General features: G+C 44.3%; 1 protein-coding gene across 2 annotated transcripts in view; it reads left to right on the forward strand.

Moving 5' to 3' along the window:
* The window catches only part of PROM1 (prominin 1), a 116211-nt gene that overhangs the window by 87961 nt on the left and 12175 nt on the right, over positions 1 to 16075 (forward strand). For both annotated transcript variants that reach the window (XM_030801163.1, XM_030801164.1), the window contains 9 exons: positions 2117 to 2201; positions 3782 to 3925; positions 4865 to 4936; positions 6352 to 6444; positions 8159 to 8212; positions 9844 to 9924; positions 10615 to 10683; positions 12152 to 12244; positions 15931 to 16046. In XM_030801163.1, the coding sequence (XP_030657023.1) occupies positions 2117 to 2201; positions 3782 to 3925; positions 4865 to 4936; positions 6352 to 6444; positions 8159 to 8212; positions 9844 to 9924; positions 10615 to 10683; positions 12152 to 12244; positions 15931 to 16046 (807 nt within the window). The remainder of the gene's footprint in view (positions 1 to 2116; positions 2202 to 3781; positions 3926 to 4864; positions 4937 to 6351; positions 6445 to 8158; positions 8213 to 9843; positions 9925 to 10614; positions 10684 to 12151; positions 12245 to 15930; positions 16047 to 16075) is intronic.

The following is a 16075-nucleotide window of genomic DNA, read 5'->3' on the forward strand; positions in this document are numbered from 1 at the left end:
TATTACCTAATAAATATTATGCTAAGTGGTAATAGTGGTAATTTAACAAAATTCTAAGAGCTAGCACCTGCATGGTGCTTTCTGTATGCCAAGACTGATGGAAACACCTTGGATGTATAAACTTCTTCAATATCCACACCACTCTGTGAGCTAGGTACCATACTAACTACTTTTATTATGGTATTAGCACCTGGTGTAACGGGAGCTAAGTACCATACTAACTACTGCTTTTATTATTACATGAGCACCTGTGGTAACGGGATACCTGAGATATTATACAAAATTGAATTAGACTCTGGTCCTACTGTCAAGGAAAACCTAGTAGGGAGTTAGATCTGTAAAGAAGTGTTCTAGAATACGGTGATACTTACAGCTGATAGAAATGTATTGAGGCTACTCTAGAAGCCCCAAGGAGGGTGTCTTATGCAGTGTGGGAATGGAGGGATTAGGAAGGACTTCCTGAGGGAAATGGCACCTAAGGTGATCTTAGTAGGTTAGTGGGGATTGGCTGGGCCAAGAAGGAAAAAGCTACCTAGGCTGAGGGACACAGACAAAGGCAGGGAGGTAGGGGCAGTAGGCTACTCTTTGGGAGCTTTTAAAAATCCCACTACGACTTTGGGGCCAAATACAAAGTTAAAGGACAGAGAAAAGTCCTCGTTTCCATTATTCAGCCCATGGCAGTGAAAACTGAGCTTCTGGAGCCCTGAGACAACACACAGAATGAACTTATAAATGTTACTTGTAGGCTTCGTCTTCTAAATCTTTCTTAAATCTTCTTCTTCCTCTTCCTCCTCCTCTTCTTCTTCTTCTCCTTCTCCTCCTCCTTTTTCTTCTTCTTTTTCTCCTCCTCCTCCTCCTTCTTCTTCTTTTCTCTCTCTCTCTCTTTCTCCTTCCAACTCGTCTCCTTGTTCCCATTCCATCCTCCAAACCTCCAAGCATGATGTGATGTGACCCAACCGCATGTGTCACTTCCTACCTAAGTTTCTCCATTGCCTCTGGCAGAGGCAGCTAAGTGTCCAGTGCCCATCCCCCATACTCAGGGTAGACACTGATAGTCAACTGAGCCTCAGGGAGCTTAGCCCAGGGAGCCTCAGGCTCCTTCTGGACAGCGTGCTCTAGGCATACATTAGCAATCCATTGGCTTTTCTCTGCACAGTTAAACCCGTTCACCACCCCTAGGCTGAGAGGACAAAGCCAAGTGTCTCAGCCTGGCATGCTAGCTCCTTGCGGTTCTGGCTTCTGCAGCGCCCTCCAGTTTTACCTCTGGTTGTTCATGCATCAGGCTCTAAGTTCCAACAACACCATCCCGCTTGTTCTTGGGAGGGAAGGATCACACCTCCTAGGGATGTGGGAAAGTTGCTTCTTCCAGACATCCCTCAGGCCTAGAGGGCTCTGGCTGCTGTGGCAAGGAAGAGATGCCACATTCCTGGATGCCGCTTTTTTTGTGGCAGGAATACGCATCCAATGAGGCCTACCCTTCTTACCTCAGTCAAGTCTAAAAAAGTCAACTTTTCCTATTTTAGAGATAAGATTGAGGCATGGTGAGGTGAGGCCATTTCACCCAGGGGGCTGAGTTAGGTTACAGCCAAACTGTGCTGACCATCGAGATGTCTGCGTCCCCTCCCTATCTCTGTCCTCACCGTGAGGATATACATCTAAGGGTATATTCAGTCAGTGCAGCTTGGCTCTGGAAATACAGAGGAGAAATGTTCTTGGCAGGAGCTTCATAGAATCATTTAATGAAGTTCATAATCTACTCTGCAGTGTATCTCTTTCTAGCAAGTATTGTTTTTCTTTTTAATGAGAATTTATTTCTTCCCAGTGTGTAAACTTGTGGTCCACAGCAGAACTAGACCACGTAGGAGACAGATGGAAAGATATATTTATCAATCCTATTGCATCTGTTCCAAGAACAGGACTGTTAGTAAAGCAAGGCAAGAAGTCAGAAGTGGTGGGTGCTGGGGGATTTGTGTGGCCACTGGGGACACCCAGCCCCACTTCTGTGTTCACAGATTAAACAAGGAGAAACAGTGAGCCTTTCTCCTCATCTTCAGCCGTGGACAGAGGCAGCTGCAAGAGCTTTCCTAGGTCCTAATTTCTCTGTTCATTCCCACAGTGACTGCAAAAAAAATAGAGGCACTTACGGCACGCTTCACCTGCAGAACAGCTTCAATATCAGTGAACGTCTCAACATTAATGAGGTAATTAGAATTCGTCATGGAATCGACATAACACATTCCTTCACCAAATCTAGGTGTCTTTCTTTCTTTTCTGGAAATTGAGATGAAATTTGCATAAGATAAAATTAACTATTTAAAAGGGACGTTTGTTACATTTATATGGCTGTGTAACCTTCACCTCTGTTTGGTTCCAAAACGTTTTCTCACTGCCCGACCAGTTGTCTTTCTTGTGGTTTGAGTTTTTCTAGTGGATTATGCAAGAGCCTCTAGAGGGGCCTCACTGTGGACACTTCACAGGAAAAGATGTCATTCTGCTGAGTCTAGACGTTTTTGTGGGAACAGCCCCTATGTGTTCCTCAGGAAGGCTCTCACTCCAAGACCAGCCTCCCTTTCCGCCAGTCCCTGAAATGGGGCACTCAGTGTGGAGGAGCATGGTCCACACCGTCCTCCTTCCTTACGAGTCACATGGTGGCTCCAGGACTCCAGTGTGAACTAAAGCAAAGGATGGAAGTTGACAGAACCTCCTCTTTTCTTTTGCCAGAGCCCACACCCCAGTCTTGAGTCTTAAGACTTGGAGGAACGGCCATTCCAGAGCACACTGGCCTGAAGAAAGAGCAAGAGTTTCAGCTGCCCAGGCCTAGGGTGCCGTTAGCCGAGACCAACCCCACTCCCTGTACCTGGAGGCCTCTTCTGACTTTCTATCAGAAAGAATCTAGAGCGTCATCTCTCTTTTGGGTTTCCAGAATGAGAGCAGAAACAAAGGGATCCCAAGGGAAGAGGCTATTCCCAAGCCCCCACAGCTTGCCCACTGCTGCTAGAACTACCATGAGGCCATGATGGCTTGAATGTGAAAAGCTGTATTTGAAAGCTGTATATGAAATGTTTATTATCTTCCCTAAATAGTCCACACATATACATTAAACAGACATAATTTTGTAACCAAACCCTAAATAGATGCCCATCATGCTGTGAGTCACTTCTCTGTGTGCTATGGTGGGTAGCAGTTGGAGAGGTTGCCTGGGACATGCAGGCACTCCACGCTGCTGGAAACCGCTATCAGTACAACCCTGAATCAATGACCACATTTCCATAATCTTTGCCCAAGTAACTAAACACTGTTCCCCAAATGATATCTCCCATTTCTTCCTACTCCCAGCTATTGTGTGTGCTGGTCCCTTCCCTGGAACGCCAGCCTACCCTGTCCCTTTCAGCTTCTCTGTTTGTCAAAGCTGGAGGCTTAGAAGCCATGGGACCCATAGAGAAAGGGATGGGAAAGGAACAGGATGGGAAGTACCAGGAAGAGATGCCAGTCAAGTGCTTGCACATTTTTTTTGTCTTTTGTGGTTTGATTGCTCTTTATTTTTTATTTATTTTTTAAATTTATGTTTAAAAATTTTTTTTAAATAGAGACAAGGTCTCTTTATGTTGCCCTGGCTGGTTTTGAACTCCTGAGCTCAAGTGATCCTCCCACCTCAGCCTCCCAAAGCGCTAGGATTGCAGGCATGAGCCACCACATCAAGCTTTTATTGCTCTTTTAAAGTATTTGGTTTGTGACATTCTTGGAGAATAAGGGACTGATTTGTAACTTCCTTTTTTCGCAGCATACTGGAAGCATAAGCAGTGAATTGGAAAGTCTGAAGGTAAATCTCAATATCTTTCTGTTGGGTGCAGCAGGAAGAAAAAACCTTCAGGATTTTGCTGCTTGTGGAATAGACAGAATGAATTATGACAGCTACTTGGCTCAGGTATGACGCATGTGTTCCTGCTTGAACCTTTAGGAGAAATTAAAGCGTCAGATGTGTATTTCTGTGTTGCTTTTGATTTTTTATTAAGATGAGATTCACGTAATATAAGACTAACCATTTAAAGTGTGCAATTCGGTGGCATTTAGTACATTCACAGTGTTGCACAACTACCTCTGTAGTTCCTGTAGTTCCAAACCATTTTCATCCCCCTAAAGCAAACCCCAAAGCAGTTGCCCCCATTTCCTCCTCCCCAAACCCTTGGCAACCACCCATCTGTGGTCTTTTTTTTTTTTTTTTTTGAGATGGAGTTTTGCTCTGTCACCAGGCTGGAGTGCAGTGGTGCCATCTTGGCTCATTGCAACCTCCACCTCCTGGGTTCAAGTGATTCTCCTGCCTCAGCCTCCCGAGTAGCTGGGACTACAGGCACCCGCCACCACACCCAGTTAACTTTTTTTTGTATTTTTAGTAGAGACGGGGTTTCACCATGTTGGCCAGGATAGTCTCGATCCCTTGACCTTGTGATCCGCCCACCTTGGACTCCCAAAGTGCTGGAATTACAGGCATGAGCCTCCGTGCCCAGCTCATCTGTGGTCTCTTTAGATGGATTTACCTAGTCTGGGTATTTAAAAAAAAAAAAGATTATATAACACGTAACCTTTGTGTCTGGCTTCTTTCACTGAGCATGTTTTTGCTGTTCATCCATGTTATAACATTATCAGCACTTCATTCCTTTTCATAGTTGAATAATATGATTGAATAAAAATATGGCTTTATATGTATAAATAAGAATGCAAACGTTGCCACCTGTTTAAGAGCTTCTGACCTCACATGATTACTTTATGGTTATGAATCCATGTTTAATCTGTTGCCTACTAGATGTTGCATTAAGGCTTAAAGATCCCATATCCATAAGACAATTTTTTTTCACTTCTATTGTAGACTGGTAAATCCCCCGCAGGAGTGAATCTTTTATCATTTGCATATGATCTAGAAGCAAAAGCAAATAGTTTGGTGAGTTCAAATCGTCCGGTTAAATACTGTAGTAGTTGTAGATGTCAAATGTCAGTACCATTCTTAGGGAAGCTGCTGAAGAGGTTCCTCACACTGTGAGTAATCCCTTGTTCATAAACACCTCTCTTGTGCGTGTCATTACGTTTCCGTCCATAGCCATTGCCATGTGGCTCAAACCTCTCTGAGCCTTGAATGTTGCCAGGATGGTGTCGGGTTGATGCAGGGCACGTGAAACCTGCTTTATTGAGGCAGTGGCAGGGTTACAGCTCAGAGACTGCTCTTCTGGAGTGGGGCTACCCCATAGGCAGTGTGCAGAAAGTAGCAGCCTAGGGACAGTTTTGTAGTCTTATTTATAACCACTTTCGATGGAATGCTAATTAAGTGGGGGGTTGTTCAGAAATAGCTAGAAAATGAGTGGTAACTTCCCAGTGTTGCCATGGCAATGGTTAGCTGTCATGGTGCTGGCGGGCATGCCTTATGGTGATGGACAGAGAGAGGTGCTTTGGGCTCCTCTTTCTGGTTTCCGCCAGTCTTCAATCTGGTCCAGAGTCCCACCTGCCTTCTATCTCAAGATGACTGCAGCCTTCCACCCTCTGCTCTGAGTGCAGGCAGGCACCCTCACTACTTTAGCTCTGGATCTGTTTCCACTCTTATTAACCCCTCCACTTCTAAACACACCCACCCATGCACACAGGTTGTTTTCCTGCAGTGTAGGGAATAGTACCTGGGGCCGTGGGAGGAAGATTTCATGTGTTGCTTTGAATTACCAATAGTAAGTGATGAGGGAAGGCAGAGGTACCACCCCAGCCCCATAAGCTTCCCCTTTCAACTCCTCTGCTGGTTGGTGACTACTTGGCCTTAAGTGGCCCCGTCCAAGAAGCAGCACACCACGGTGACGAGGAACCTGGGCTCTTGAGGAAGACCTGGGTCTAAGTCTTGACTCGGGATAGGAGCTTAGGCAAGTTATTTTTCCTTTCTGCCTTAGTTTCCTCATCTGTAAAGTGGGGTAATGGTATCTACCTTATAGGATTGTTATTCATTAATAAATTAAACACTCACTGAGTGTGGGTTAAATAAAAATTTCTCCATGGAGCCTTGGTTTTCTCACCTGTAAAATGGGAAACTGAGAGTGGCTGTATCATGGTGAGGTGGAGAGAACACAGCCTCTGGCACTCAGGAAGGGCTCTTGGGTGTGAGTTATTGCTGAGAGTCCATGGTTCTGTGCTTTGAAGGAGGGTGTCTTGGCACTGTCCCTCACACCAGCCCCCAGGCCCACTCACAGCCATCATTGCACAAGGAGGGCTGCGTGCTTATGTCATGGCAGCCCTCCTGGCTGCGCAGGGCCCCTGAGGATAGCGAGAGTGCTTTGAGTCTGGAAAGATGGTACTGATCTTTGTTTTTTATTCTTTTTGTAGCCCCCAGGAAATTTGAGGAACTCCCTGAAAAGAGATGCACAAACTATTAAAACGATTCACCAGCAACGAGTCCTTCCTATAGAACAATCACTGGTAACAGTCAACAACGTACTATATTTCACTGTGACCTGAGCAAAATCTACTGCAGCTAGTTGGCTTTCATTTAGCCTCACGACACATGCTCATCTCTCATAGGTCCCAGCTGACTGGCCTCAGCCCCAGAAGTTGAGCTGGCCTTTAGACAAAAAAATTGCACCTTCCTCTTCTGCTTATTCCCTTCCATTTTTCATTTGAGTGTGAACAGTTAGATAAAATCTGTGGCTGTCTCCTCCACCTTGCTCTAGTTTCCATTGCTGTGAGCAGGCACTCCTCTGCCTCGCATTTAGCTACAGTGCTGTGGACTCACTGTCACTTATTCTTCGATTCTTTTTCTCCAAACTTTGTCTAGAAATATGTGAAGGTGAGGTTAAGTGCTTCTCTGTGTAGATCCACTTAGCCCTGTCTGCTGTCTCGATGGGTGCTGCTTCGTCTGTCCTCTCTTCCATCCTTTCCATTTGCTTCTCACCACCTTCTAGCTTCTTTTCTTAATGCAGTAAAGGCAGTTTCTAGCAAAGAAAGAACATGGACTTTGGAGTCAGACAGACCTGGTTTTAAATCCTGCTTCTGACTCTCCAAACTATTGTAGCTTCTCAGTTTCCTCATCTAAAAATGTTGGGATCAATAACTGCCTTGCTCTTACCTGTTCGTGGAAATGAAGGACCTGACCTCAGAGGATCTCAGTAAAGAGGAGGAATTATTATATTATGCTTGTGTGGGGGCTGTATTTGTAGCCATCAAGGAGAGAACTGTGTGGAAACTGGGTTACTGAATCAGCTTGCTCAGGTTTGGACAAGCAAGTAAATACACTCAGCTCCAACATCCGAACATCCGAACATCTCAACCACCAAACTTTCCAGAACTAGTTTCCTTTTTTCTCTCTTGATTTCCTAATTTATTAGATTATTCACAAAATCCTCTCATTAAATTTTCTTAATTTGTGTCCAGTGCTATTTACAATTTTCTGTACACTGATTTATGCCTAACACAAATTTGTTAACATTTTAAGCTGGTTTTGCATTTTTTTTTTAAATGCTTTTTTTTCCAAGTGCACAGGACTCTTTGGCCTTTTCAGAGCTAGGGCAACCTGTCCACAAATAGTCAACATGCTTCGTACCTGTGACCTATGATCTAAACCAGGGGTTGGCAAGCTAGGGCCCCTGCAAACTACAGCCTGCGGGCTAAATTCAGCCTACCACCAGTTTTTGTAAATAAAGTTTTATTGGAATATGGCCACACCCACTCATTTGCAAACTCTCTGGGGCTGCTTTTGACTACAAGGACAAAGTTGAGTAGTTGGGACTATGGCAGATAAAACCTAAAGTGTTTACTCTGGCCTTTTACAGATAAAGTTTGTCAACCTCCAGTCTAAACCGTTCAGGTTAACCACTCTTGCGGGGCAGGCTCTGTTTTAAATAATGCCTTCCACTTTGATCAAACCTAATTCAAAGGGATTTCTTGGATGCCTCACATGTGATTTGCTGTTCTTCACAGCTTTAGGATATGTATCCAATTTTTTTCTTCAAGTTTTCTTACACCAGAGGCATAGAAGGTACATACTGTTAATTGCGTTGATTATTTTTTCTAGAATGAAACCATTACAGTGTAAAGACAGATTTGATGGCTGTCTTGTGGGAAGGGAGGACACAAGGTATGTGATCTTGTTGCTTCATGTAATAATTTTGGAAATATTATCTATGTTTTTCGCCAGAGCACTCTATACCAAAGTGTCAAGATACTTCAACGCACAGGGAATGGATTGTTGGTAAGGGTTTACTTTGTTTTCTGTCATGGGGTTTTGTTATAAAATACCACACAAAGAATGCTAGAAATGTGGATTTTTGTAGGTACTTTAAGTTAAAAAAAAAAAAAAGCCTCAGTTATCTACCTATTTTAAATAGCAAATTGGGTTTTCCTACTATTTCCTTTCTACAAGTACTTCTCTAAGTGCAGACCTCATCTTAGCAGGCTATTAGATACGTACGTAGGTGAAATCTATGTCTTGATGTGTAAGATGCAAGCTTAGAAGGTACATTGGTCCCTTTCACAGAGATAATGCTGCCTAACACACAATCCCAAACCTCAGTACCTTCTAAGTATAAATGTTCATTTTCCCTGCTGGTTTGACAGCAGGCTTCTCTACACATCTTCCCATTGAGAGACCCGGCCTGAAGGAGCAGCTCCTGTCTGGGGCACCTCATGTCCTCATAGTGGAGGACAGGAGTTCAGGGAATGAGTGGAGGCACAGGTTGTCCTTTAAGCTCAGAATGGGCACCCTGACCCTTCACCGGCATTCCACTGGCCAAAGCAAGTCACATGGTCACACCCATCATCATCTGGCTGGGGAAGTATACTCCACGCTCTGGGCAGCCATCCAAGGAGCATATCAATAATCCTGAACAGCTAATGCAATCTACCACAGGGGCCACGTGTGGGCTGCAAGCATTCCCTCAGCAGACACAGAGCTGCAAGGCTGGGTTGTATTCATCTTGTATCCACAGTACCAATGGGCAACTCAGAAGATATTTTTTCATTGAACGGAATAGCCTGTACATGAGAGATTTTGGGTGTCAGCTGCACAGGATAAAACTAAATGTTCCTCCTTCCACTTTTCTCAGTGAGCCCAACATCATGGCTCAGCTCCTCTGAAGATGTTTAGATTTACTCTGCTCCAGGACCCTCCCTATGCCTCTGATCACAGTTGCCATTTCATGGGTGTGCGTCTCATGCCAGGGGAACCTGGAAACACACCAGTGACTACGTGCAGGTGCTTTGCTACCTCTGTGAACAGGGCGAGGGTGTGCAGTGGTGCAAGGCCTTTCATGAGGTGCCCAGCCAAGGGGGTTAGTCGGGGGCAGAAACTGGCCATTGACTCACTCGCCAGGCTCTGTGCCCTGAGGTCCCTGGGCAGAAAAGGCCCCATTTCCAGTTTGCACCAAGCTGCCATGTGGGTTGGCAGAGGACTCGTCTTTGCTTGTGTTGTGGTGCAAAGACTATGGGCTTTGCGGTGAAAGCAAAAAAATGTTCCGTGCAAATCCCAGCATTGTCGTATGCTTCCCCCAGCAAGGTGACCTTGAAGAGGCTGAGCTGCCTCATCTGTGAAGGGAGCCTAACAAACAGTACCTTCCTTCCTGCCTGGTTGCGAGTTTCCAGCAAGTCCAGAAAGGCCATTCCTCTCAAGGACTAGCCCAGTGTCTGGCCTAGTGTAAATGCTGACTCTCAGCTCATCTCCTTCCCTGCCCTCAGGGGGCTGGGCGGGTTCTGTCTTCCTCTTAACTAGCAGGTCCAGGTCATGGTGTTGCGGAGCTGAGTTACAGTACTTGAATCAATATGCAAATTGTCTAATTAAATCTTTCCGTGACTTGATGCCCTGATAACTGTGGCTGTGTCTTTCAGGAGAGAGTAACCAGGGTTCTAGCTTCTCTGGATTTTGCTCAGAACTTCATCACAAACAATACTTCCTCTGTTATTATTGAGGTGAGCCTTCTTTTTTTTTTTTTCTCATAGTTTTTTTTTTTTTTATTATACTTTAGGTTTTAGGGTACATGTGCACAATGTGCAGGTTTGTTACATATGTATCCATGTGCCATGTTGATTTCCTGCACCCATTAACTCGTCATTTAGCATTAGGTATATCTCCTAATGCTGTCCCTCCCCCCTCCCCCAACCCCACAACAGTCCCCGGAGTGTGATGTTCCCCTTCCTGTGTCCATGAGTTCTCATTGTTCAATTCCCACCTATGAGTGAGAACATGCGGTGTTTGGTTTTTTGTCCTCGCAATAGTTTACTGAGAATGATGTTTTCCAGTTTCATCCATGTCCCTACAAAGGACATGAACTCATCCTTTTTTATGGCTGCATAGTATTCCATGGTGTATATGTGCCACATTTTCTTAATCCAGTCTATCGTTGTTGGACATTTGGGTTGGTTCGAACTCTTTGCTATTGTGAATAGTGCCACAATAAACATACGTGTGCATGTGTCTTTATAGCAGCATGATTTATAGTCCTTTGGGTATATACCCAGTAATGGGATGGCTGGGTCAAATGGTATTTAAAGTAAGCATGTCCATAAGTGGGCACTTGAATGTTACAGATTAAATATTTATAATGTTTAAGTATGCTGTCATCATTTTAATGCTTCTACTCATCTTTTGTTTCTTTCCAGGAAACTAAGAAGTATGGGAGAACAATAATAGGATATTTTGAACATTATCTGCAGTGGATCGAGTTCTCTGTAAGTAGTTTATCTTTTATGAATGTTAAGGGGGGGTCAAGTTTTAGGATAGTCATTTTCTAGGGTAAAATGTGGAAGAAATAAAATTAAATTTCCTGTAATTTGGTAGGAAGTAAGTGAAAGGACATTGATGTGCAGGACCAAGACTTCTGGGGCTTCCCACCAGGTCAGAGGACAGCCACCTCCTGGTCCCCTTTGCTCACTGTTGCCATATGCAATTCTTCCATTTGCTTCCCATCCCCTTTTTCAGGTAACAAAGGGGCCAGGTAACAAATTTAAACTAAAACACTATGCTGGGCATGAGAACTTTTTAATTCTCTCAGAGTCCTGTAGGTTGGGTCTCACTCTTCCAAAACAAATGAGGAAACTGGAAACCAAGGCTCAGAGAGAATAAGGATCTTGCTTTAAAATATATACAATTGTCCATCAGTATCCATGGGTTATTTGTTCCAGGGCCCCCTGCAGATACCAAAATCCTTGGATGCTCAAGTCCCTTATATAAAAGATATAGTTATTTGCACATAACCTATGCACACCCTCTTGTATGCTTTAAATCTCTCTAGATTACTTATAATACCTAATACAATGTACATGCTATGTAAATAGTTGGTATACTGTATTGGTTCGGGAACAATCATTAAAAAAAGTCTGTATATGTTCAGTAAAGATGCAACTATCCATTTTTTTCTGAATATGTTTTAATCTATGATTGGTTGAATCCATGGATGCAGAATTCAGGGATACGGAGGGCCGACTGTAACTGTATATGCAGAACTCATCCATGCACATCAGCCATCAGTTCCATGTCTTAGAGCAGCGGTCCCCAACCTTTTTGGCACCAGGGACTGGTTTAGTGGAAGACAGTTTTTCCGCAGACCGGGGGTGGAGGTAGTTTCAGGATGATTCAAGGGCATTACATTTATAGTGCACTTTATTTCTGTTATTAATACATTGTATAATATATAATGAAATAATTATGCAACTCAACATAGTGTAGAATCAGTGGGCGCCCTGTGCTTGTTTTCCTGCAACTAGATGGTCCTATCTGGGAGTGATGGGAGACAGTGACAGATCATCAGGCATTAGATTCTCACAAGGAGCACAGTCTACATTCCTCGCATGTGCAGTTCCACAATACGGTTCATGCTCCTATGAGAATCTAATGCTGCTGCTGCTCTGACAGGAGGCGGAGCTCAGGCAGTAACATAAGGGATGAGGAGCAGCTGTAAATACAGGTGAAGCTTTGCTTGCTCACCCACCACTCACTTCCTGCTGTGGAGCCCAGTTCCTAACAGGCCATGGACTGGTACTAGCTGGTATCCATCTGTGACGCAGGAGTTGGGGACCCCTGTCTTAGAGGACATGGAGATCCTTTTTGTGACACCAAGTCAAAAGTAAACGGCATGTCTCATTCCTGTGGATTTCTGTGGATGCGGCTCAAAGTTTCCCTGTGTTTCCACCCCGCTAGATCAGTGAGAAAGTGGCATCCTGCAAACCTGTGGCCACCGCTCTAGATACTGCTGTTGATGTCTTTCTGTGTAGCTACATTATCGACCCCCTGGTAAGATTTCATCTTTCAAAAGAAGACACAATGAATCCATCATCTTTGGTTGTTTTTCTGGATTATGATATACACTATAATATTTGTTTTCTGCTTGAGAGAATCCAAAACCTAAAATGTAACATTTTGATCAATGTATTAAGATTATTAAGGTGCTAATAGACTAGAAAAGTCAAAGTTCTGGGCGGTTATCTTCTTTCCTTATATTTATGAGTCAGGAGACTTGCAGGGAGAAAAATCCTATTAGTTCAGAATAATCGGAAAGACAGTCACGGGTGTACAGACTTCTCATCTTCAAAAGAATACTCGGTACAACTACATATACAACCCAAAGCTGCACCAAACTTCATTTGTCATTAAAAAGCCCTTGGAAATGTGACTATTGGGATGGTAAGTTCCAGTTAATCAGGCTTAATCCTCAGCTCTGTTCCCTCCTCAAGAGATGCTGACTCTCGGTGAGCGGATCCTCTCCCTCTGCTGAAAGCACTTCAAAGGCTTCCTGTTGCTATCTAAAGATCAGGATCCCTCATAGGTCATACTAGGCTCTGCATGGCTAGCCTCCCCATTCCAGATCTCACTGTGTGCTCTCTGCCTGCCCGCCTTTCTTTCTGTGCTCCAGACATACTCATCTTCTTTCACTTCATCAAATACATCTCAATTTCCCCACCTTAGGGCCCACGCACATGCTGTTTCTTCTGCCTGGACTGGAGATGGGCACACAGCGCCTTTCTCTTTCTCTCTCCTCTTCCCCTTCCCACCTACCCACTCCCCACTGTTAAGACCTAACTCCTCCAGGTCTGGTAACACAATGGTGGAGAACATGAACTCTGAATGAAAATTCCACTTCTACATTTTCAGAACTCTGTGACTTTGAAAAATTACTGAAATTTTCTGAGTTCCTCGCCTATGTGGGGCTGTTTTGATGATTCAATGAGAGGTCACATGTGAAGCCCTTCACTCTGTTGGAGCATCAGCACTCAATGAATATTCACTACTGTTGTTCCACCTTCAGGTCTTAGCTCAAACATGTCTTTTCTCCAGGAAGCCTTTTCTGATCCCCCAAACTAGGCTGGGCTCCGTTTTCCTCATTCCTGTAGAACTCTATGCTTTTCCCTTAGAGATGTTATTGCTGTTTCAATTACATTTTTATATGTCCCTCCAGCACACTCCAGACTCTCCATTCCATGAGTCACCAGTGCATTCAAGGCTGTGTCCCTGTTGTCTGGCATAATACCTGGCACTGATGCATTGTCAGGTTCTCTGTCACAGTTCATCCCTATTGCCCTGTCTGTCCATCTCCCTTGTTCACTTGTCCATCTGTCTGCTGGAGGGTCTTTCATGCCTGAGTGAAAAGGATTCTGCCACCGACCCAACCATGCAGACCCTAGGCCCTGCTTCCTGGATGCTTCCTTCCTCTTGCAACTACTTTTCTTGTCCTGTGCTTGGTGGCCCCTGTCACCAGCTTTGGCTGAAGCCTTCATTAGGGGAGTCCAGAGCCAACCTGCTTGATTCCGAATTGACCTCTCTCTATGTCCAGCCTCCCCCACCCACCCCATTCAGTCGAACCACATAGGCACCAGATGCCTCTCCACAGATCACCATGGACAGAGGGGAGGCCTAGAGGCTGCTCAGGAAGATCATAGACTGGAGCGGTATAGCAGAGGGTTTACATCGTAAGGAAGAGCTCTGGGCATCCATTTAGTCAGTAAGATAGACTGCGGGCTAGCTAATATGTTTATTTTGTACCTCAATTTTCCCCAAAAGGATTGAGGCAGCTTTCAGAAAAAGGATAAGTTTGTTGTAAGTTATAAAGCTTCCCAAGACAAGGTTGAAAACAGAAATCTAACAGAACATAGAGGGAAGGAGGAACAAATTGACTGGAAGTTAGGGGCCAAGAGGTGGTGCCAACCTCTGTAATTCTGAACTCAGCCAGGAGCAAAGCAGAAATGCAGGGTCAAGCTGTGAGGGTGAAGCAGGTGTTATTTCCAAGTGGCATTTGGCCTCATGGTGGGCTGGGGAGAGTCGTTCTAGTGTTACTGACAGCATTATCCTATGGCAGGGGTATCATCAGACTCGAACTTACCTAGGAACTTGGCAGGTTGTAGATTTACGTAGCAGGCCAAGTGTAGGATGCTGGCCAGAGTGGCATTCAGCTCATGCCATCTATGCATTGTGTGTTTGTCCTGATTGGTCCTTAAGGTTACATCATTTGGAATATCACCTTGCAGATGTGAGTGGTGTAGACTGTGTCACCACTGAGGACAAATGTCCCCTTGAAGGAAGAACCACTTCCAGACTGTTGCTTTGTGGAAACAAGGGTTCAATGTTAAGAGATGGAACTTTAGATTTTTGAAGAAAAGATGTAAATCCAGGTTTACATGTGAAATGTGACTTACAAATGTTGGCAACTATTTAAAAAAGGATACTTTATCATTGCTCTTTAGACAAAACATGGTCATCTACCTTCTATGTACCTTCAAGGTTGGTTAAATTAAACGTGGAACATTGATTGAGACCCTAGCATGCAGTGAGCATTGCATCTAACTTCTTGACACAGTAATGTTATGGAATGAAGATGCAGGCATCTCAGCTGCTCAGATGCAGAACAAAGCCAGAAGGGTTAATTTGTCATCTTTTTTTTTTTTTTTCTTTTTTTTGAGACAGAGTCTGGTTCTGTTGCCCAGGCTGGAGTGCAGTGGCACAATCTCGGTTCATGGCAACCTCCACCTCCTGGGTTCACCCGATTCTCCTGCCTCAGCCTCCCAAGTAGTTGGGATTACAGGCACATACCACCATGCCTGGCTAATTTTTTGTGTATTTTTAGTAGAGATGGGGTTTCACTATGTTGGCCAGACTGGTCTCAAACTCCCGACCTCATGATCTGCCCGCCTCAGCCTCCCAAAGTGCTGAGATGACAGGCATGAGCCACCGCGCCCAGCTAATTTGTCATCTTAATAACAAACAACTCGGCTGGGCACGGTGGCTCATGCCTGTCATCTCAGCACTTTGGGAGGCCGAGGCAGGCGGATCACGAGGTCAGGAGATCAAGACCATCCTGGCTAACACGGTGAAACCCCGCCTCTACTAAAAATACAAAAAAATCAGCCAGGCTTGGTGGTGGACACCTGTAGTCCCAGCTACTCAGGAGGCTGAGGCAGGAGAATGGCGTGAACCTGGGAGGCGGAACTTGCAGTGAGCTAAGATCACACCACTGCACTCCAGCCTGGGGGACAGAGTGAGATTCTGTTTAAATAAATAAATAAATAAATAAAAAATAAATAAATAACAACTCATAAGAGGGATTGAAACTCAAACCTGCTGGCCATCCATGCTCTGATTACTGGACAGTCGGGCAACAAAGGAAATCTGTTTGGGGTGGTTAGAAGTTGGGTTGGAGTGGCCTAGATTTGCATCCTGGCTTTACCACTTGCTGTTTCTGCTCCTCCTTTGTAAAATAAACATAATAATAGGATCTACTCAAGGTTTTTAGAAAGATGAAATGAATCCTAACAATGTGAGTAGCACTTCACACAGTGCCTGGTCCACATGACATTCTCAAATTGTTTTAAAGAACAAAATGACAACTCATTTTTTAAAATTCCAAAAAAAAAAATTTCCCCCAAACAACTGTTTTTCCCATTTCTTATCTTCAAACATTTAATTCTTCTGATTTTTTTTTTTCCTAGAATTTGTTTTGGTTTGGCATAGGAAAAGCTACTGTATTTTTACTTCCGGCTCTAATTTTTGCGGTAAAACTGGCTAAGTACTATCGTCGAATGGATTCGGAGGACGTGTACGATGAGTAAGTACGGGGGCTTCCACAGATGTGGG

Source organism: Nomascus leucogenys, chromosome 20 (assembly GCF_006542625.1).
Source record: "Nomascus leucogenys isolate Asia chromosome 20, Asia_NLE_v1, whole genome shotgun sequence".
Classification (NCBI taxonomy): domain Eukaryota; kingdom Metazoa; phylum Chordata; class Mammalia; order Primates; family Hylobatidae; genus Nomascus; species Nomascus leucogenys.